The following is a 24,160-nucleotide window of genomic DNA, read 5'->3' as shown; positions in this document are numbered from 1 at the left end:
CTATAGACCTTTGAGTTGTATAGCTATCATCCGCATATGAAAAAGGGAGTATTCTTTGAAATGTCGACATAGCCTAAGCCTTAAGTCTCTTGACTACATTCATATTTAAATGCTTTAAAGCATACATTATATAAATTAATGCCTACATTTTATTAACCCAGTTATGGGCAGCTCCATATAGCGTGATGATAGTTCAGAGCTTATGTATTATTTTTCTTCAGTGATTAAATGCAACTGATACTAGCAGACTGGATACTTGAAAGGAGGAAGGAGCACGTCAGCCACTTTTTGTATTTTCTTAGTTTTCCACAGAATACACCATTGAATTAATTTTAATTCTGCTAATGCATATCATGTACATCTTCCGTGTGATGCTAATGTAACAAAGATAAATAAGGCAGCAAAGGCCTTCCCTTAAGGAGGACACGGATGCTTTTCTGTCTCTGAAAGACTTATCTTATTGTCCCCTTTCCATGGTCATGTATCAAAATCAGAAACATGGATTAATTAATCCATTCAGCAAATAAGCATCTATTAATTTCCAGGCATAGTTCTAAATACATTATTGAACAAAATAGAAAAAAACATACTGTTTTTATCATTTAACATTTCAGTGGCCCTTAGATTTCCAACTCAGTGTGGATAGCAGGGTCTTCCCAGGTGGCTCAGTGGTAAAGAAATCACCTGCTAATGCCAGAGACCCAGGTTCAATCCCTGGGTCAGGAAGATCCCTGGAGGAGGAAATGGCAGCCCACTCCAGGATTCTTGCCTGGGAGATCCCATGGCAGGCTCCAGTCCATAGGGTCAGAAAGAGCTGGACACGACTGAGCACAGGTGCGCACGTGGGCATCACGTTCGGTCTGCCTCAGTGTGGAGTGTGTCACCAGACTCCTTTCTTCAGTTGTGTACTTCTCATTTGCACGTCGGTTGGTGATCATTTATTTGTGTTCTGGTTTCTCCATATGTATATAAGGATGCCTCCATACACATACTTATTAATACGTATGCACACACTCTGCCTCACTTGATAGCGTTATGTTGGTAACTTAATTGAAAGATAGTATAATCTGCAAGTTTTCAAATACTGCTGGGTAGTATCCAGTATAGAATATTATCTTGAGGCTCTGAAAGATTAAATATGATGCCATACTATTTCATTTTTCATGTTCTTGCCAGAAAACTTTAGTCTTTAATATCAGGCTCACCATAGTGATTTCTTCCTGGATTGTACCTGACTCAGATTTAGAGTTCTTGACCCTATCCCTGACTTGTTGTGGAAGCTTGCATAAGTTAATGTCACACATATAAATCAGTTAAATAATGGTAGGTATAATTATGGTAGATGCAAATAATGATAGCTATAGTGTATGATTTTTTTTTAATGTGATATGTTTTTCTATAGGAGTAATATCAGAAAGGCCTTACCATTTGTGGTAAATCCAATGACATTCTTATTTCGTTTTACAAGGAGTTCTCAATGCAGCACATCTCGTTACTTGCATATATAGTGCTTTATTCCTATAATGGGTAAAAGGTAAAATAATTATAGTAGGTTTTTTTTAAGTAAATCTAAGGTTAGATTAATAAAAATTTCTCTTGTGGTTTTGGTAGTGTCTGTGTGTGTTTATGTAAACATAACTGTTTATGTATACATTTATGAACTTTATTGAAATTTTTTTAGGTCTGGGGTAAATAATTCAACAGTGGTTCTCAGACATTAATATATAAATATTCACCTCCAATGCACATAGCTGGTTAGCCATTTGATTATGTTTTTATTTTTTTATGATATGTTCGTGTAATGTTGGGGCTTCCCTATACTACTACTACTACTAAGTCGCTTCAGTCGTGTCCGACTCTGTGCGACCACAAGACGGCAGCCCACCAGGCTCCCCCATCCCTGGGATTCTCCAGGCAAGAACACTGGAGTGGGTTGCCATTTCTTTCTCCAATGCAGGAAAGTGAAAGTGAAGTCGCTCAGTTGTGTCCGACTCTTCACGACCCCATGGACTGCAGCCTACCACGCTCCTCTGTCCATGGGATTCTCCAGGCAAGAGTACTGGAGTGGGGTGCCATTGGGGCTTCCCTATAATCAGACAGTAAAGAATCTGCTTGTAGTGCAGGAGACCTGGGTTCAATCCCTGGGTCAGGAAGATCCCCTGGAGAAGAAAATGACAATCTACCTCAGTATTCTTGCCTGGAAAACTCCATGGACAGAGGAGCCTGGCGAGCTACAGTCCGTGGAGTTGCAGAGTCAGCCATGACTAAGTGACTAACGCTACTACTACTGTACAAGTCTCTGCTCTTTTTCAAATTCTTTTTCCATTTAGGTTATTACAGAATATTGAGCAGAGTTCCTTATGCTGTACACTTACTTCTTGTTGGTTATCTCTTTTAAATATAGTAGTGTGTACATGTCAGTCCCAAACTCCAGTCTGCCCCTCCTCTCCACCCTTCCCCCCAGTAACCATAAGTTTGTTTTCTAAGTCTGTGAGTCTGTTTCCGTTTTGTAAATAAGTTCATTTGAATCTTTTTTTTTAGATTCCCCCTATAAGCAGCATCATATGATACCTATGACATTTGTCTTTCTTTGTCAGACCTGTTTCATTTAGTATGATTATCTCTAGGTCCATCCATGTTGCTGCAAATGACAGTATTTCATTCTTTTTAATGGCCGAGTAATATTCTGTTGTATATATGTACTACATCTTCTTTATCCATTCATCTCTCGGTGGACATTTAGGTTGCTTCCATGTCTTCTTGGCTATCGTAAACAGTACTGTAATGAATATTGGGGTGCACGTATCCTTTTGGGCGATGTTTTTCTCTGGATGTATGCCCAGGAGTGGGATTGCTGGATCATATGGTAGTTCTATCTTAGTTTTTTAGGGAACCTCCATGCTGTTTTCCATTATGGCATAATTATCTTTCTGAAGTATATATTTAATTGTGTCCACTTTTGCCTGAAAAAAATAATGATAATATTGAGCTCTTCCTGGGTGCACACCACTGTTTTAAGCACTTGGTGTATTTATCTGATTTTATCATTTTTAACCCTCTGAAATCACTACTATTGTTATCCTCATTCTATAGACCTGGACTTCTGAGATAACAGCATAAAATACCAGCCCTGTGGCTCAAAAAAAGAAGACATCTCAAATAAAGAAGTGACAGTAATAAAACTAGGATCAGATCAGATCAGTTCAGTCGCTCAGTCGTGTCCGACTCTGCGACCCTATGAATCGCAGCACGCCAGGCCTCCCTGTCCATCACCAATTCCCAGAGTTCACTGAGACTCACGTCCATCAAGTCAGTGATGCCATCCAGCCATCTCATCCTCTGTCATCCCCTTCTCCTCTTGCCCCCAATCCCTCCCACCTTCAAAGTCTTTTCCAATGAGTTAATTCTTCGCATGAGGTGGCCAAAGTACTGGAGTTTCAGCTTTAGCATCATTCCTTCCAAAGAAATCCCAGGGCTGATCTCCTTCAGAATGGACTGGTTGGATCTCCTTGCAGTCCAAGGGACTCTAAAGAGTCTTCTCCAACACCACAATTCAAAAGCATCAAGTCTTCGGCGCTCAGTCTTCTTCACAGTCCAACTCTCACATCCATACATGACCACAGGAAAAACCCTAGCCTTGACTAGACGGACCTTTGTGGGCAAAGTAATGTCTCTGCTTTTGAATATGCTATCTAGGTTGGTCATAACTTTCCTTCCAAGGAGTAAGTGTCTTTTAACTTTATGGCTACAGTCACCATCTGCAGTGATTTTGGAGCCCAGAAAAATAAAGTCTGACACTGTTTCCACTGTTTCCCCATCTATTTCCCATGAAGTGATGGGACCGGATGCCATGATCTTAGTTTTCTGAATGTTGAGCTTTAAGCCAACTTTTTCACTCTCCTCTTTCACTTTCATCAAGAGGCTTTTTAATTCCTCTTCACTTTCTGCCATAAGGGTGGTGTCATCTGCATATCTGAGGTTATTGATATTTCTCCTGAAAATCTTGATTCCAGCTTGTGTTTTTTCCAGTCCAGCGTTTCTCACGATGTACTCTGCATAGAAGTTAAATAAACAGGGTGACAATATACAGCCTTGACGTACTCCTTTTCCTATTTGGAACCAGTCTGTTGTTCCATGTCCAGTTCTAACTGTTGCTTCCTGACCTGCATAGAGGTTTCTCAAGAGGCAGGTCAGGTGGTCTGGTATTCCCATCTCTTTCAGAATTTTCCACAGTTGATTGTGATTCACACAGTCAAAAGCTTTGGCATAGTCAATAAAGCAGAAATAGATGTTTTTCTGGAATTTTCTTGCCTTTTCCATGATCCAGCGGATGTTGGCAATTTGATCTCTGGTTCCTCTGCCTTTTCTAAAACCAGCTTGAACATCTGGAAGTTCACGGTTCACGTATTGCTGAAGCCTGGCCTGGAGAATTTTGAGCATTACTTTACTAGCGTGTGAGATGAGTGCAATTGTGTGGTAGTTTGAGCATTCTTTGGCATTGCCTTCCTTTGGGATTGGAATGAAAACTGACCTTTTCGAGTCCTGTGGCCACTGCTGAGTTTTCCAAATTTGCCGGCATATTGAGTGCAGCACTTTCACAGCACCATCTTTCAGGATTTGGAATAGCTCAACTGGAATTCCATCACCTCCACTAGCTTTGTTCGTAGTGATGCTTTCTAAGGCCCACTTGACTTCACATTCCAGGATGTCTGGCTCTAGGTCAGTGATCACACCATCGTGATTATCTGGGTCGTGAAGATCTTTTTTGTACAGTTCTTCTGTTTATTCTTGCTACCTCTTCTTAATATCTTCTGCTTCTGTTAGGTCCATACCATTTCTGTCCTTTATCGAGCCCGTCTTTATATGAAATGTTCCTTTGGTATCTCTGATTTTCTTGAAGAGATCTCTAGTCTTTCCCATTCTGTTGTTTTCCTCTATTTCTTTGCATTGGTTGCTGAAGAAAGCTTTCTTACCTCTTCTTGCTATCCTTTGGAACTCTGCATTCAGATGTTTATATCTTTCCTTTTCTTCTTTGCTTTTCGCTTCTCTTCTTTTCACAGCTATTTGTAAGGCCTCCCCTGACAGCCATTTTGCTTTTTTGCATTTCTTTTCCATGGGGATGGTCTTGATCCCTGTCTCCTGTACAATGTCACGAACCTCATTCCATAGTTCATCAGGCACTCTATCTATCAGATCTAGTCCCTTAAATCTATTTCTCACTTCCACTGTATAATCATAAGGGATTTGATTTAGGTCATACCTGAATGGTCTAGTGGTTTTCCCTACTTTCTTCAATTTCAGTCTGAATTTGGCAATAAGGAGTTCGTGGTCTGAGCCATAGTCAGCTCCTGGTCTTGTTTTTGCTGGCTGTATAGAGCTTCTCCATCTTCAGCTGCAAAGAATAGAATCAATCTGATTTCGGTGTTGGCCATCTGGTGATGTCCATGTGTAGAGTCTTCTCTTGTGTTGTTGGAAGAGGGTGTTTGTTATGACCAGTGCATTTTCTTGGCAAAACTCTATTAGCCTTTGCCCTGCTTCATTCCATATTCCAAGGCCAAATTTGCCTGTTACTCCAGGTGTTTCTTGACTTCCTACTTTTGCATTCCAGTCCCCTATAATGAAAAAGACATCTTTTTTGGGTGTTAGTTCTAAAAGGCCTTGTAGGTCTTCATAGAACCGTTCAGCTTCAGCTTCTTCAGCGTTACGGGTTGGGGCATAGACTTGCATTACTGTGATATTGAATGGTTTGCCTTGGAAACGAACAGAGATCATTCTGTCATTTTTGAGATTGCATCCAAGTACTGCATTTCGGACTCTTTTGTTGACCATGATGGCTACTCCATTTCTTCTGAGGGATTCCTGTCTGCAGTAATAGATATAATGGTCATCTGAGTTAAATTCACCCATTCCAGTCCATTTCAGTTCGCTGGTTCCTAGAATGTCGACATTCACTCTTGCCATCTCTTGTTTGACCACTTCCAATTTGCTTTGATTCGTGGACCTGACATTCCAGGTTCCTGTGCAATATTGCTCTTTACAGCATCAGACCTTGCTTCTATCACCAGTCACATCCACAGCTGGGTATTCTTTTTGCTTTGGCTCCATCCCTTCATTCTTTCTGGAGTTATTTCTCCACTGATCTCCAGTAGCTACTGGGCACCTACTGACCTGGGGAGTTCCTCTTTCAGTATCCTATCATTTTGCCTTTTCATACTGCTCATGGGGTTCTCAAGGCAAGAATACTGAAGTGGTTTGCCATTCCCTTCTCCAGTGGACCATGTTCTGTCAGAAAAAACTAGGATAGGATAGGATAGGATAAAAACCCAGGGAGGATCATGTGATTATAAAGACAGTGCTAAATACAGCCTCTTTACATTTGTCAGCCTGGGTGTGGTATAACATAGGGCTCCCCAGCCTCGGAGCTGGGCCACAGCAGGAGCTGAAGCAAGTGAAGCTTCTTCTGCAGCCTCGTCTAACCCTCCCCCTTGCTCTGCATCGCTCGTGTTACATCCTAAACCCCATCTGTGGAGTGATTGTCTTCCATGAAGCTGGTCTCTGGTGTCAAAAGGCTGAGAGCTGCTGGTGTAACACGTGATGTGATGCTCCCTGGACCTCCTTCCTTTATTCCAGGCGTTTGTGCCTGCCCCTGACAGGAAGTACGTTTGAGGTTTCTGCTCCTGTGTGGCAAAGCCAGGATTCAAACCCTGTCTCCTGGCTCCAGAGACTTTTCTTCACCATGTTGCTACATGGTGGCTTCATTTTCAGGTTAAAATCCAAACTTTTGACCTACAAAAATATTAGTTTCCTATGTTTTATGTCTTGGCAGGATCTTCAAAGTCTAGCTTGGCCCAGTCTACTGGCTGTTTTCATTATTTACAAATACGAAGTAGGTGGGGAAATGGCAAAATAAAATATGAACTTTAAAATAATGATAATACTTTCATTTTGGTAATGCAGACTCTCAGTGAAACAAATGAAATATTGTGAGTTTTTTTTACCTGTTTGCCCTCTAAATGAAATCTTACAAATCTTCCTTACATATAATGACTTAATAAAAGTCATTGGCAATCCAGAACAGAGCCTCATAATTATGACTATTTATTCTGCTGAGTTGAAATATTTTTCCTATGGTCTCAGAGCCAGAAAAGTATATTTAATTCCTACCAGGCAGTGGAAGGCTGGGGAGATTATTTTGTCCTTTATGATATTGTTAATTTTCTCAAATACCAAAATTGCTGTTTCTGATTAAACATTTTTCAACTCTGCTTTCTATAACATTAAGACACTGATGACTAAGATGCTGTGACTGTAACAAGTATTAGAAGGTTAAAGAAGTTCAATAATTAGTTTTTATGTAAAGATAGAATTTATTGTATTAATTGACTGATTCCAGTTCATATATTCCTATACATTTTCATTCATATGAATTGTTGCTGCTGTTGTTTGGTCGCTAAATTGTGTCCATGTCTTTGTGACCCCATGAATGGCAGCAGGCTGGGCTTCCCTGTCCTTCACTATCTCCCTGAGTTTGCTCGAACTCATGTCCATTGAGTCAGTGATGCCATTCCAACCATCTCATCCTCTGTTGCCCCCTTCTGCTCCTGCCCTCAGTCTTTCCCAGCATCCCTGTCTTTTGCAGTGAGTCAGCTCTTTGCATCAGGTGGCCAAAGTATTGGCGCTTCAGCTTCAGCAGAAGTCCTTCCAGATTCAGGGTTGATTTCCTTTAGGAATGACTGGTTTGGTCTCATTGTTCATATGAATACATACATTATATGTTCATATATTCCTGTTCATTCACATGAATACATATATAGATTTATTTGAAGTTGCTAATGTAATAGAAAAAGAATTCTTTGCCTGTTACTCTTAGGAAGACGATGGCAGCAGCACAGCTCAGAGACAGAGGACGGTACCCGAAGTCTGTCTCACCTAATAGCTTTGTGGCTTTAAACAAGTTATTTGACTGAAGAAGCAAAAGGCTAATAATAACTTGTACCTGCTTCACAGAGTTGGTATAGGGATTAAATGAAATCATCTGTGAAACATTACTATGCCCGGGTCATAAGTGCTTAATTAGAAGTTAATTTAGTATTATAACTGTGTGTCTTCAGTGGTATCTTTATTCATAGTTTTGATTTTGAAGGTTAGAACCATTGTGTTCTTTTCTTTATTATCTCTGTGTAATGTAGGGGAGAACCAATATTTACTTGGGACCTTTTTCTTTGTTCTCTTAAATGACCACACTTCAGTTCTGAGGCTAGTTCTTTGCAAGCCTATTTCTTCACACAGCAACCCCAGTGGGGCAGTTGGTATGTCTGGGGCTGTTCCTTGATGACCACATGTAGGCAGATGTCTCAATGCATTCATGTTCTTTTTCCAGAGAATCTAAGGTATTTGCAAATAGGTTTGATTAATTGATTTTTTTAATGCATAAAAGGCCTAAAGTTAGTAAGTTATTGCATGTTCTCTGAGACTCTACAGAACTTTCTTTAAATAGTTGATCCCAGGTGTGCAAAATTTTGTTTCACAATCTATTAACAGGACCAATGACAGTATTTTCTTGAATTTACTAAATCCTTTTTTTTTTTTTTTGAATTTACTAAATCTTAAGTGTACTGAGATGAAGTTACTTTTTCCAACATTTTATAATTGAAGATGAAAGAATTTCACAGTGAATACCTGTATGCCCACTCTAGTTTCCACCATTAACATTTTATACTCTACTTGCTTTATCATATATATTCATCTGTCCATTCCTTTATCCATCTATCAGTTCATGTTTTTTTGCGGGGGTTGTATTTCTGGGGTACTGTTCTTTTGTCGGGTATGTTTTGTGAATATTTTCTTCTGGTCTTTTCAGTTTCTTATAGTGCCCTTGAATGATCATGTTTTAAATTTTTATGATGCCAAATTTGCATCCTATTGAAGTTATCAGTTCAAGTTTATATTGGGAGAAATAGATCCCAGATTTCCATAACAGTAATCACAATAATTCTAATTACTGAATACTTAAGTCTTCCCCGCCTCTGTTAAGGGGGCTTCCCTGGTGGCTCAGACGGTAAAGCATCTGTCTACAGTGCGGGAGACCCGGGTTCGATCCCTGGGTCGGGAAGATCCCCTGGAGAAGGAAATGGCAATCCACTCCAGTACTATTGCCTGGAAAATCCCATGGACAGAGGAGCCTGGTAGGCTACAGTCCATGGGGTCGCAAAGAGTTGGACACGACTTCACTTTCACTTTCACTTTAAGTCTTTTCAAATGTTTCACTTCTATTATCCAAGTTCTTTTGACCGGTTCAACCAAAGCTTATTATAGGAAGAAAGGAGTGTTCTGCATAGATTTGTTTTTCCAGCCGTAGGATTGAATATTCTATGTGTGTACCTTCCCCACAAGGTTTTGCACTGCATTTGGTGGCCATGTAGCATGTATAGGTTAATGATGGATAGGCAGCCATGAATTGCCTGATTTTCTTATTTAGGTGTAGCTCTTCCATGAAACCTTAAGTGTAAACAAACCTTGACAGCTGTCTGTCTTAGTTAGAGCTGCTAAATCTGTGATGTATGGTATATACTAAGCAAAGCACTATTTGTATTTTCTGTAAATCAAAGTGTCAGAGAAGCCAGTTATCTCATGTTAACAAATGATTCATCATAACTAGATTTTATGCTTCATTGGGAAGATGTTCTTTATGTTCTGCCCTCCAGTTACTTTACGGGATTGTATGTTCATGCAAAATCTGTCCATTTTAAGTTCTGTTGAAGGTATTGAACAAGATAATTACAATTTTTTCTAGCTCTACAATTCTTGATTCTATTACACAGTTCTTTTCCAGGCATAGTTTTCTAATACAATATTTTATAAACATAATTATGATGACTATAAATATATAGTAGAAAGTAAATAGATGTTTTTCATCTTTTTTTAACTCTTTTAAACAGAAAGATGTATTTCAACTAAAAGACATGGAGAAGATTGCTCCCAAAGAAAAAGGCATTAGTAAGTATCAAAGATGTGCCAGAATGTTTTGATGAATACTGGTCATCTTTCCTGCAAATCTTTCACTTCATGGAAGCATAAATTTCTAGAGATGATGAATGTTTGTTAAAGTCCTTATATAAGGTTTCTGGGCCATGACCATGATTCTTGTGTTCAGAGTATCTGCTCTAGGAAAACTAAGGTGAAATATACATGCATGCCTGTATGCACACACACACATGTATACATACACGTGGTTATACACAAGCCCATCTATGTGTGTAATTGACTTCAAAAGAAGTAAAGCTGTCCATGTATGTTCTGGTATTTGTTAATGGGATTTGCCTGATGTGTTAGTGTTCTACAGCTGCTGAAACAAATTACTGTAACTTCGTGGCTTAGCACAATGGAGCTTTTATTCCCTCACAGTCCTGGAGGCCAGAAACCTGAAGTCGAGGTGTCGGCGGGGCTGGTTCCTTCCGGAGGCTCCGAGGGAGTTTCCTCTTCTCGCTTCTCTGCTGGCTTCTGGAGTCACCAGCAGTGCTTGGCTTCTAGACGCATCCTTCTCATCTCTGCCTCTGCCTTCACGTGGCCTCCCCTTTTTTGTCCTCCCCTTCTGTGTCTTATAAGGACACGTATCATTTGGGACCCACCCTAAATCCAGGATGATTTTATCATGAGACCCTTAATTACATCTGTATAGACCCTTTTCCAAATTAAGGTTGCATTCAGAGGTTCTGGGGTTTATCTTTTGAGGACTAACTCTTAAGCCCATTATATATGATATATATATTTTTTAAACCTTACTTTTTGATTGTATAAGCTATACATGTTTAACAGATTTGGAAGTTATATGAAGAATATAATGAAAATACAGTTGTTCATAATCCCTCTACTGAGATTACCACTTTTTTTTAAGCTTTTCATTTTGTGTCGGCGTACAGGCAGTTAGCAGTGTGGTGGTAGTTTCAGGTGGACAGCAGAGGGACTCAGCCATGTCTACATACATGTGTCTGCTCTCCCTGCAGACCCCTGCGCCTCCAGGCTGCCACGCAGCACTGGGAGAGTCCGTGTGCTCCGCGCTGGATTCTTGTGATTGTCCGTTTTAAATGGAACGGTTCATTTAAAATGTCAGTACCCCACTGACACCCTGACTTCAGGTTTCTGGCCTCCAGGACTGTGAGGGAATAAAAGCTCCGTTGTGCTGAGCCACCAAGTTACGGTAATTTGTTACAGCAGCTGTAGAACACAAATGGAAACGTCAGTTCATTCTCTGCCTCTGTATCTTTCTGTTTTGTAAGTTCATTTGTATCAGTTCTTTTTAGACTCCATATATAAGCGATGTCACAGGGTATTTCTCCTTCTGTCTGACTTACTTCACTCAGTATAACAGTCTCTAGGTCCATCCATGTTGCTGCAAATGGCATTATCTCATTTTTTTTAATGGCTGGGTAAGATTCCATTGTATAAATGGTAACATGGTATATTTTGATGTCTTATTCTTAGCTTCTGTTTATCTGTGTTTGTGTTATATATCTGTCCATTTCTCAGAGAGGAAGCCATGCTGCAAATACTGTTTTGTGTTCATGTATTTTTTTCATATAACATTGTATCGTCTACCTATGTCATTTGCTTTAAAAAAAAATGATTTACAGCATCTGTATTTTCTAATATTTTTTCTGTGACCACCCATTGTGCCATAATTTGCTTAGCCCATTAGCTATTGTTGCCCATCTAGATGTGTTCCCAAATTTTCTTGCTAAAGTTAAGATAATTAGCATGCCATTCTTAAATTTTTTTCTAAATGACTTATTTTTTAGAGTATTTTTAGGTTCACAGCCAAACTGAGAGGAAGGTACAGTGTTTCTCATGTACTTCCTGCCCCCCACACATACACAGCTTCCCCTGTTATCAACACCACTCACCATCATGCATTTGTTAAAATTGATAACCTGCATAGACACGTCATAAACACACTGAATCCGTAATATACATTACTAATCACTCTCAGTGTTGTGCATTCTGTGGGTTTGTACACACGGATCCACCATTATGATATCACATAGAGTATTTTCCCTTCCCTAAAAATCCTGTGTGCTCTTCCACCTATTCATCCCTTCCTTTCCCCTTGCCGAAAACTTTTTTCCACATATTACTTCATTAGGAAATGTCCCTAGAAATAGAGTAGAAAGAGACTGTATAGTTTTAGGCTTTTTAGATGGATTCTTAAATTGCCTTCAGGAAAGGCTATTATACTCAAATTCATTTCTCAGAACTGTTACCATTTTTAGAAGTCTTTGACATTTCAGCTTGTACTTTTTTATAAATGAGGTTGAATGTTTTGCATTTGGTGGAGATTTTATTTTTTTTTATTAAATCTTTTCAAGTTTTTAATGGATTTTATTAAATTTGGGAGTCTGTTCTAGGAAAAATTAAAACGGACTCTATGGATAATTTCTTGGTATAGTTCTATTAATAAAAAGTAAGAATGGGGACTTCCCTGGTGGTTCAGTGGTTAAGAATCTGCCTTGCAATGCAGGGGACTAGGGTTCAATCCCTGGTTGGGTAAGTAAGGTCCTACATGCCTAGGGGCACCCACATGACCAGCCCAATGAATGCAGCCAAGTAAACACTTAAAAAAAAAATAAGAATGGTCTATGAATTTCAAACATTTGTGAAATATGACTTTGTATTTTTACATGGTATTTTTAAAACTGTTTTCTGATTTTCAATCTTACCCCTGACTATAACATCCAGTTTATTTCTTTATTGCTTAATTTTTCATAGTAGTTTTCTTTTAGTTTCCTTAGCAAATAAGGTAATGCATGTTTATTATTGGAAAAAAATAAGAAAAATGAGCAAAAAGAAGGAAATAAAAATTTCCCTCTTAACCTTACATTCTGCATAACTACTGTCACATTACTGAATACTGTCTTCTAACTTAGTTTTCTATACAATATGTTTTGGATGTACATATATCCAAGCCATTAAATATTTTATAAAGTAAATTTAATGAATGCATAGTATATTTATCCAGAATTTTAAGAGTCCAGTTATTGTACTAATTTCCAGGGTTTTGCTATGAAAAACAGTGATTTAATGAGCATCCTTAAGCATTATTTTCTTTAGCTAAATTTGTAAAAGTGGAATTTCTTTGTAAGAGTTATGCATAAATCTGTTTTTGCTATATTTTTCTACCATGTTGAGGAGTACTCACATCTCTGAATCCTTTATTATAATTTTTAGTGTTTTAAGTAGTCAAAAAATCCTGTCTCATGCTTTATTTTACATTTCTTCGATTATTAGCCGGTTTGACCACTTTTCTTGTTTATTGCCCATGCGTGTTTTATAGATGCTTATTGATGTATTTTGTTTTTCTCTTGGAGTATTTGCCTTTTATGTAATTATTTTTAAAAGCTCCTTATTTATTAACTTATTAACTCAGTCTATAATATTTATTGCAAGTGTTTCCCCAGTTGCTAGCCTTTAATTTGATTTATGATATGTCTTAATATGAAGTCTTTAAAAATTATCTCTCTTAGCTGCTATGTCAGTAAAAGAAGTCCTTCAAAGCTTGGTTGATGATGGTATGGTTGACTGTGAGAGAATTGGAACATCTAATTATTATTGGGCTTTTCCAAGTAAAGCTCTTCATGCCAGGAAACGTAAATTGGAGGTTCTGGATTCTCAGGTAGGCCACCACAATTTAAAATAATAGATTTGTTTTTTAAGAAAGAAATTTGTTTTATTTAATCTTCTTCCTATTTAGTGGTTTCTGTTATATTTTTAACATGCATTATTTGACTCAGTCTAAAGATAATCAAAATCTCGTTTTTTCCAAGGGGAGCAAAGACCGTAGAATGTTCTAACTCTCATCTCACATGCCATGATATTGTTTTCTAGTATTTTAGTTCTTTTTAGGTTTACAGAAAAATTTATGGGTGGGTACAGAGAGTTCCCAAATACACCCATGCCCCCTGCAACCAAATACACAGTTTCCCTTATTATTCACATCTAGTATTAGTGTGATACAGTTGCCACAGTTGACGAGCCAATGTTGATACCTTATTATTCACTAAAGTCCATAGTTGACATTAGAGGCTCATTCTCACAATGTCTTGTGCATTGTGAGTTTTGACAAATCTATAAACGTCATGTATCCAACATTATAGTATCATGCAGCGTAGTTCACTGCCCTAAAAGTCTCCTTTGCTTTACTTATTCCTCCGTCCTTTCCTCTCCTCTAGCCCCTCTCAACAACTGATATTTTTAAGGTCTCTAAAGTTTTGCTTTTTCCAGAATGTCATCTGGTTGGAATCATAGTCTGCAGGCTTTTCAGAAGAAAGAAGACTGGCTTTTTTCACTTAGTAGTGTGCATTTTAAGTTTCCTCCATGTCTTTTGGTGGCTTGGTAGCTCATTTCTTTTGACTGATGAATAATATTCCATCCCATTGTGTGTACCACAGTTTGTTTACTCATTCAGCTATTAAAGGAGCTCTTGGTTGTTTCCAAAAGTGTAGTTCAAGATTCCATCACATTTTGATGAGCTATTTTGTATCCTTTACAAGACTGATGGCATGAATTATCATGTAGAACTTAGGATGCAGTGGTCCCCCCCTTATCTGAGGAAATACTTGCCAAGACCCCCAGTGGATGCCTGAAACCATGGAAAGTCCTGAATCCTATACATGCTACGTTTTTTCTTATGTATACATACCTGTGATACAGTTTAACTTAGAAATTAGGCACAGTAAGATATGAACAACAACTAGTCGTGAAATAGAACAGCTGTACCAGTAACAATGTGAATGTGGTCTCTCTCTCAAAACATCTTATTGTGCACATTTAGTGCCCTTTCCGTCTTAATGAAGCATTTGTCATGCCCTGAGGCTGTATCTTTTGCAGTTTGAGGTGCAACAGCAGAACTAGCCCAAATTTCTTTTGCCTTCTTCACAGTTTCATGGAGAGAAGATTCATTCTCACAGTCTTTGCAAGCTTAGCATACGATTTTTTTCTTTCCTTATTAAGAACTTTCACCTTTTCACTTAAAGGAAGTTCTTTGCAGCTTCTCTTTAGCATATCTGAGTTGCGTGCATCAGCACTCTTGTGATTTGGAGCCATTATCAAGTAGAATAACGGTCACATGAGCACAGGCACCGTGGCACCATGACAGTAACCCCATAGCCAGCATGACTGCTGAGTGAGTAACAGGCAAGATACGCTGCACAGAGGAATGACTCATGTCCCATGTGGGATGGAGCCGGACGGGGCAAGGTTTCATCACGCTACTCAGAATAGCACACAACTTAAAACTTCTGAACTGTTTATTTCTGGAATTTTCCATCCGATATTTTCACACTATACTTGACCACAGGTGACTGAAACCATGGGAACTGAAACCACAGATAAAAGGGGACTCTAACTATATAGGCAAGGGGTGAAATTTTAGGGAAAGTACTGTGGACTTTTTTGGGAAGGGAGGAAGAGTCCTGATTTTCTGGAAGGTAACAATAACAGGAAAAGTTAATTAACAATAGTAAATTAATTTCTCTCTGGAGATTGTGTGAGATTGTGTTTATTCACAGGAAAATCGTCCTGAAACACCACTTTTTAAAATGATGCTCCTGTGTTCAACTTTGTGGGGAACCATAAAGTCAGTGTTCTTAATTACAAGCAACACAAACTAACTCTGGTTGACATTAGCAGAAAAGAAATTTATTAAAAGATGTAAGATGGACTTGCAGAGTCACTGGGAAGGATGGACACGGGTCTAAAAGTAGGCAGGAACTGAGGGAAGTTACACAGCCAAACTCCTACCAGCACACACCATGAAGCCTTTCTGGTGAGGATACTGCTGCTTCAAACATTGCACCCAACTGGGCATTGCTGACCTCAGAAGATAACCTCAGGTTTATACGTATGTGTGTGCGTTGATTCTTTTTCAGATTCTTTTCCCCTACAGTTTATTACACAGTAGGACCTTGTTGTTTAAGATGCTGCATTTTTTCCTTGCTAGGAAATAACATACGTATTCATCACTCAGCGGTTTTCTTAACTTATGCAATTAAAAACTTTATGTAAGGTGATTTCTTTTTAGTCCTTATTACATTTTCCTGTCTTCATGGTTTTTCTTGTTATCCCCTTTGAAAATTCCCTTGTCTTTCCTTTCTACTTAGTTCTAAACGTCTGTTCTCAGAAGCTTTCTCAAGCTCCCTTAGCTTACTATGTTCTTGCCCTTCTCTAAACTCCTGTAGTATTTTTGGTCTTACCATAAATAAAATGTACAGCTTTGGCAAATATTTCTGGCTGTCCAATAAACATTGTCCCCTTTTTCATTGCTATGTTGAAGGAGCAGAAAACATTAACCTTCCCAGATTTCCTTGCATCTGTGAATGGCAGTGGGAAACAGATTTGATGAATGAGATGTAAGTGAAGAGAGGCTTTGCGGTTTCTGGGAAAATGGTCACTTTCATGGTAAAGGCAGAACCCTTTCTTCCTCTTTTCCATGATATGGCCCTGAGATCGTACTGTGCCAATGTTCCTCGGGATGGCCGGGCCTGAACTGACAGGGCTCGGGTCCCCGGTGGCGTTTTGACATGCTGCATGAGCCTTGGACTGCCTCACCTCTGGACTTCACGTTGCATAAGAAAATTAAGCCCCTGCTTCTGGTGGGCTACAGTCCACGGGGTCGCAAACAGTCGGACACGACTGAGCGACTTCACTTTCACTTCACTTTCATCTAGTTTTAGTCAAATACTCTCTTTATATTCTAAAAGGATGTATTCTAAGTGGATAAATTTGCTTTAAATTTCTTTTTAATTTAAATGTGACTTAGCTCTTGTATTATCTATTGCCGTGGAACAGAACTGCATGCCCCAAAACTTCCTGACTTAAAGAAACAAACATTAGTGTATCACCATTTCTGTAGGTCAGGAATCCAGGCATGGTTTAGTCAGACTCAAAGCTCATGTGAGGGGACTTCCCTGGTAGTCCAGTGGTTAAGAATCCGTCTTACAGTGCAGGGGACACAGGTTCAGTCCCTGGTCTGGGAAGATCGCACATGCTGTGGAGCAACTAAGCCTGTGCCACAAGAGAGTCAGTGCAGTGCAAGAAAGACCCCGCTGATGCCACAGAGGTCATGTGTGCCACAGCTAAGGCCTGACAAAGCCAAAGAAATACATATTAAAAAAAAAATCTCACATGAGGCTGTAATCAAACTGTTGACCAGGGCTTTATTCTCATCAGAAGGCACGTCTGGGAGATTTACTTCTGAACTCAGTCTTAATGGTTATTGGATTTAGTTCCTTGCTGGCTGCTGGGCTGAGATCTTCAGTTCCTGGAAGTCTGTTGGGCTGGTGGCCTGGATTCCTTGGTAACATTTAGCACCTCCCTCCCTGCCTCCTCGAATTATGGTTTCTCCATAGGACAGCTCACATGAGGCAGCGGCCTTCCCTCACAGCAGATGTGCGTGGAGAATGCCAGACAGAAGCCACAGGGGTTGTTGTGACTTAATCTTGGGAGTGACTCACCTCTGCCTCATTCTGTTCCCTAGACACAGATCATTAAATTCAGTTCACACTGAGGGAGAGATTATACATGGGCATAAATACCAAGAGACAAGGATCATTGGGACCATCTTAAAGGATACAGACCACAGATTTTTCATTGTTCTAACTTCTCAAATGTATAAATCTTTTTTTTTTTTAAAGCTTTATTGAGGAATAACTGACATACCAAAACTATATTTAAAGTTTATAAACTGTTAAGTTTTGACATATGTGTACATCCGGGGAAATATCACCATAATCAAGCTAAGGAGCATACCCATCACCCCTAGAATTTCTTCATTCCCGTTCTCTCTCTCCTGCCTAGCCCCAATCCCTGACACACACTGCTTCCCCTGCCCCGTACCTCAGGCAACTGCTGATTTACTTTCTGTCATTATACATTAGTTTATATTTCCTAGAATTTTGTATCAGTGGATCATGCAGTACATACTCTTCCTGCCTTCTTTTACTCAGCATAACTAAGATGTATCCATGTTGCTGTATATATTACTCATACATTTTTATTGTTAAGTGGTATTTCGTTGTGTAGATTTACAACAGCCTGTTGATAGACATTAGGGGTTTTGTTTGTTTTAGTTTTGGGTTATTAGAAATAAAGCCTCTATGAATATGTATATATGTCTTTGTATGGAAATACATTTTCATTTATATTGGGTAAATACCTAGGAACAGAATGGCTGGATCATATGGTAGGGGTATGATTAGCTTTCTAAGAGGTTGCCAGAGGGTGTTCAAAGTGTCTGCACCACTTTCCATTCCTACCAGCAGTGTGTGTGTTCTGGTCTCTCCATGTGCTCACTGATGCTTGGGATGACACCCCTTCTAGTAAGTGTGTAGTGATATCTTGTAATTTCCATTTCTCCAGGTTAATTCTTTGCACATTCTAGATACAAATCCTTTATCAGATAAATGCTTTCCAAATGTTTTCTCCCAGTCTTTGGTTGTCTTTTCGTTTACTTAACTGTGTTTAGAAGAGCCAATATTTTAAGTTTTGGGGAAGTCCAGTTTATCTATCCGGAGAAGGTGATGGCACCCCACTCCAGTACTCTTGCCTGGAAAATCCCATGGATAGAGGAGCCTGGTGGGCTGCAGTCCATGGGGTCGCGAAGAGCCGGGCATGACTGAGCAACTTCTTTCACTTTTCACTGTCATGCATTGGAGAAGGAAATGGCAGCCCACTCCAGTGTTCTTGCCTGGAGAGTCCCAGGGACGGGGAAGCCTGGTGGGCTGCCGTCTGGTGGGTCGCACAGTGTCGGACACGACTGAAGCGACTTAGCAGCAGCAGCAGCAGCAGTTTATCTATCAACTTGTTTCTTTATGGTTAGTGTTTCTGGTGTTGTTATCTTACCTTCTTCCAGACAGTTACTCATGCCTGAAATTAGGCCTGCTGCTGCTGCTAAGTCACTTCAGTCGTGTCCGACTCTGTGCGACCCCATAGACGGTAGCCCACCAGGCTCCTTGTCCCTGGGATTCTCCAGGCAAGAACACTGGAGTGGGTTGCCATTTCCTTCTCCAGAAATTAGGCCTAACAAGTGCTAATTAAGCATTTCTTTTTTGACTTTGTAAACCAGAGATAATCTGGAGCAATGTATGCTTTTTATTTCTTTGCCTCTGGATTTAGCGTAATTCTATTTAGCAGGTGAAGGAGTTCTGCAAAAAAAGTAAGCAAGAGATTCTTGCTAGTATAGTGAATCTATTTTTAATAAGTGAACTTAATATTATTTATTCTATATATAAATATTTATATTTATATATAAATATAATAAATATATAATATTATATAATAAATGGTATATATATATATTTTTATTCTATATAGATAGGATGTTCTAATTAGTTTCTGTCAATATTTTCCTCTCCCTACTGGTTTGAAAGTTGGGATCCAGTGTTTTTTGTGACATACTCCTGTTCCCGATGCCCCATTTACAAGCTGGAGATCAAAGCTTAATCTCACACACTTCCTGCAGGAGTCACAGTTCAAGTCAGAGGCCACTACATAAGTAGTAGGTCCAATACCTTCTGTTCTCAGCTCTGCAGAGTGAGATTTTGATATGTCATTCATCAGAGATTGATAGCATTTGGCATTTGCAGTAAATACGTTTTTTTAAGAAACAAGCACTCAGTACCATTTCACTGACCTAAACCTACTTTATTTTTTCACTGAAATTTGAGAAGGAATGCCAGTATCATACTATGCCCCTCAACTATGGTTCTGAAGAGAGCTTATAATTTTAGAGAAGCAGTAAAGCTTAATGGGAAGAGAAGTAGTTAGAAATCAAAGATGGATTGAAATCACAGTTTTAACTTTTTGCTAGTTGTAAGGATCTTGGAAAAGTTTCTTAAGCTTTTAAAGCCTTAAAGTTTCCCAAATTTGTTAAAAAAAAAAAAAAAAGAGAGAGAGAGAGAGATTATACTTACTTCAAAGGGTTGTGTGGATTAAGTAGTATATGTCAAGTGCCAGTGTGCATAGGCACTGTGTAAGGTGGCTGGAGGTTTGACTAAATTAGTGCTTATCCAGGAGTATATACTCTAAGTTTATTTGTTCAATCAAAAAAAATATTTGAGGGTCTACTATGTGCAAAACATTTTACCAGACACTGGAGGTAATTCAAAAAAGTAGAAATCAGTATCTTTACATGCTTTACTAAGAAAGAACCTGTAACCTGTGCTGAAGATAAGATACATACAAGTGAAAGACTGAAATGGAGAGTGAAAAGTATTAAGTGGCTGACTGCCAAACGAGTGATAGAGATTAAAAGCGTTGCAAGAGGTCATGGGATTTATATATAGAAGCCACTGTTAATGTTGAATTGAAGCAGATTCCAAATTCAAGGTTGCACTGAAAGATCAGTTTGTTCAACATATTGCCAAAGTAAAATGTTAACTTCTTTTGAGTTTCTTGTTAATTACTTCCAGATTAGAGAGGGGGAGCTCTTCGTTTCCCCCCATCACCCCCATCATTCTGTTCTGCTTTGGTTCCGCCAGTGATTCCAGTTAAGTACAGGAATGTACTTGTCTCTTGAGAATGGGCGTTTTTTTGCAAGTCTGAAAATCAGGAAACATTTTTCTCTCTTGCCTTTAGGTTGTATGTGTTGATCACTGTTAAAGACAGTCTAAAAAAGCCTCATGGTTATAATTTATGTTTCTCTTTAACATTTTCTAAGATAGCAAAGAAGCTATCAATTGCGTGTGGATTGCATTAACTGCTTCTACAGAAACTGTGCCTCCTCTGTATATGTGCGGTACTGAGTTCTTTGAGCAATATAAAAAATGATAAAATGTGTGTTTCGTGTTGAGATAATTTATATTTACTTGGTAAGGCAAGATAAATATACAGTTAATTAACTTGTAATGAAAAGACATTGCTAATTAACTTTTATGAAAAAGAAGTCTATATAGTTAAGGGAGACTTCTTAGAAATGGTTTTTTGAGCTGAAAGTTGCCTCAGTGTAGATGGATGGAGGAGATACTGAGGGGGACAGCGGGAGCCACTGATGCTCTTGATGATGATAGCCAGACTTTACTGAGCAGTCAGCCAGGGAGTTTTAAGAGTTTGTCTTAGTCCATTCAGGCTGCTGTAACAAAATACTACAGATTTGGTAGCTTATAAACAACAGAAATTTGTTTCTCATGGTTCCGGAGGCTGGAAGTGAATGAAAGTTAGAAGAAACGAAGGTGTGAGGTTGTCTGAATGAGAGCAGCCCGCTGGCGCGGTTTCACTGGTGCTGCTGCAACTCTGTGTGGGGTTTAAACTGGTGTTTCCTTGTTGAAAGGGTCAGAACTGTGGAAATCATGCTCTTTCTTTTGTTTTCTTGCTCTGCTGAGACCTTCCTCAGTTCTTCATCCAAGTTCTGATTTGCAACCCATTTATTTCTAGTGGAAGGTAGTTTGGGGGTCAGGTTTTTGATTTATCACCAGCATTTCATTTCTAAATTGGATTTCAGACCCAGGGTATGGGTTTGGGGAGACACTAAGAGATTCTCAGGATAAATTTTTTTTTTTTTAATTTTACCAGTTTTTAGAAATGAATACAGATCTTCCTCTACTTCTTACAGTGGGGTTATGCTGTCAACCCCATGGGAAGTTAAAACTGTTTTAAGTCAAAAAAATGCATTTAATACACCTAACCCACCAAGCATCATAGTTTAGCCAAGCCTATCTTATAAGGGCTCAGTACATTTAAACATTAGCCTACGGTTGGGCAAAATCATCTGTCACAAAGACTTTTATAATAAAGTGTTGACTATCTTATATAATTTATTGAATACCGAAAGTGAAAAACGGAAGTGTCGTCTGGGTACAGTGGTTGTCAGTGCGCTGCTTGCGCACCTGGCGGTGGCGCAGCTGGACGGGCGCCGTGGCTCACCGCCTGTGTCCAGCGTGCAGCGTCTCGGGGCGTGTGTGCTGCCTGTCACTAGACCAGGGCGAGAACCGAACTCCAAGTTCCAAATATGGTTTCTACTGAATGTGGACTGCTTTTGCACCATCATAAAGTTGTAAAATCGTTCAGTCAAACCATCATAAGTTGGGAACCATCAGTAAGTAAAATCATTTATCGCTAAAACTGAGCGGGTAAAGAATAGGTCCACTCGAGCTGTGTGGACAACTTGAAATGTTTTTGAATAAAATTAGGCGTTACCTCTATTGAAATTCATTCAGTTCAGTAAATGTATACTGAATGCTTGCTGTGGCAGGCATTGTGACTGAGAGGGGTAATGGTGAATGAGGTAGCTCTGGTCCTCCAGGACCTCACAGCCTGGTGAGAAGAGACCCCGGTCAACAGACCCCTGCCACATGGTGGGATAATGTACAGTGTGGGGGAGGATGGTAGAGGGTGAACATTCTGCTGAGGAAAGGCTTTACAGTTAAGGAAGGAGACGTTTAGGTTTGTTCTGGGAAGATGTGTGAGTCCAGAAGGGAGTTGAGGGTGAAGGACATTCTGGGTACAGAGACCCGTATGTTAAAGTAGTGGAGCACAGTGGCTTACAAGAGTGGACTCTAAACCCAGACTCCAGACTCAAATCCTACTTCTTCCATTTGCTAGAAACATCTTGTGTCTCTGTTTTCTCTGTTAAGTGGTCCTAATATTTCCTACTTCACAGGTTGCTTGTGACAATTAAATGTGTTGTGTATAACTGCCTACAACAATGACTAATCCATAGTAAGTGCTTTAACTTGTTATTATATGCCAGGACTGGATAGACATGTATAGAACTGCATAATATATGGGAAAATCTTGAGTTGTTTTGTACTGCTCAGTTGAATGTGAGGGGTGAATGTTGTTATTGTTCAGCCGGTAAGTCATGTCCAACTCTTGCAACCCCATGGACTTAAGCTCGCTGGGATCCACTGTCCTTGTGATTTCCCAAGCAAGAATACTGGAGTGGGTTGGCCATTTCCTTTTCCAGGGGATCTTCCTGACCTAGGGATCAAATTTGCACCTCCTACATTGGCAGATTCTTTACCACTGACCCACCAAGGAAGCCTGATAATGAAGGGCTCTATGTATGAAGCTGAAGGATTTTGAGTAGGGAAGTGAAATGATCAGAGCCTTATTTAAGAAAGATGCTCCTCTTGGCAGTATGGAGGCCATGTAGGGGTGTGCACTGTGAAATTACCCAGCTAGTGGCTGTCCCAGGCCCACTCTGCTCCAGATAAAAGGGCTTCTTTGCACCTCCTGTGCCATGATGGTATGGATGGTACCTGTGGGGCTGCTTCTTCCTGGGGTTCTAGATCGAAAGTGATAGATTCTCTCTATTCCTTTACCCCCCAGGTTTTCTAGGGGCTCTGTAGTTGCACTCCTCTTTCTGTAGTTGTAGCTAATCTTACAGTACCAGAGAGGGTAAATCAGGGCCCTTCTCAGAAACTCAACAGTGTCTAATGTTCTTCCTTTCCTCCTAGACTCTCCTGCGTCTTCTGTCTTCAATTTGTCGTTTGAAGAGGACAGAACAGGACTGGTTCTGTTATCAGGCTGGTCTGATATTTTTCTGGCGTAAACCTAGACTTTGACTTTTGAAAGAACAAAAAAAAAATCTCATGGTTCCGCTGTGTGCTGTCACTGAAGTTTGTTCAGGCTCGGCTAGAGCATTTATTACTCTTGTCATATTTACAGACCTCTCTCTTGTATTAGGTATGTGTCTCAAACATAAGATAAAAGCCATGTCTTCAATTTTCTCTCCCCCAAACCTAATACTAATCCTAAGTAGGCATTTAATCATGTAAACTTAAATGAGTGAATGAACACATCACACAACTAACCAGCTTCTAAACCATCTTATCAGCCTGTAAGTTGATGTTTAGTAAAAATATTTGATAAGAATGCGTTTGTTTAGAAATAAATGGAATGTCTGACTAACAGAGGCTTAAATAAATGGAAGTTTATCTTTCTCACATTAAGTCAAAAGGTAGGTATCTGTTAATGTTGATCAGTGTCTCAGTGTATCCGTCAGCATCTGTGGGGCCCGTTATGGTTATGAGATGGCCAGCACAGCTACTCTTGTCATAGCTGAAGAATGGTATGGCAGAGGGGAGAGGGAAGTTACAGGAATGTTGTCTCTTAACAGGAATACGAAAGAGAACTTTCTCAGACCTCTCCAACAGACTTTGGCTTAAATCTG

General features: G+C 39.5%; 1 protein-coding gene across 3 annotated transcripts in view; it reads left to right on the top strand.

Annotated features, from left to right (window-relative positions):
- MND1 (meiotic nuclear divisions 1) overlaps positions 1-24,160 on the top strand; it is an 82,313-nt gene that overhangs the window by 8,067 nt on the left and 50,086 nt on the right. For all 3 annotated transcript variants that reach the window (XM_055550013.1, XM_055550012.1, XM_055550014.1), the window contains exons 3-4: positions 9,939-9,996; positions 13,518-13,666. In XM_055550013.1, coding sequence (XP_055405988.1) covers positions 9,939-9,996; positions 13,518-13,666 — 207 coding nt within the window. The remainder of the gene's footprint in view (positions 1-9,938; positions 9,997-13,517; positions 13,667-24,160) is intronic.

The sequence above is a fragment of the Bubalus kerabau genome, chromosome 16, assembly GCF_029407905.1.
Source record: "Bubalus kerabau isolate K-KA32 ecotype Philippines breed swamp buffalo chromosome 16, PCC_UOA_SB_1v2, whole genome shotgun sequence".
NCBI classification, from domain to species: Eukaryota; Metazoa; Chordata; class Mammalia; order Artiodactyla; family Bovidae; genus Bubalus; species Bubalus kerabau.
Note: the sequence above shows the minus strand (reverse complement) of the source record. Positions and strands in the feature narration are given on the sequence as shown.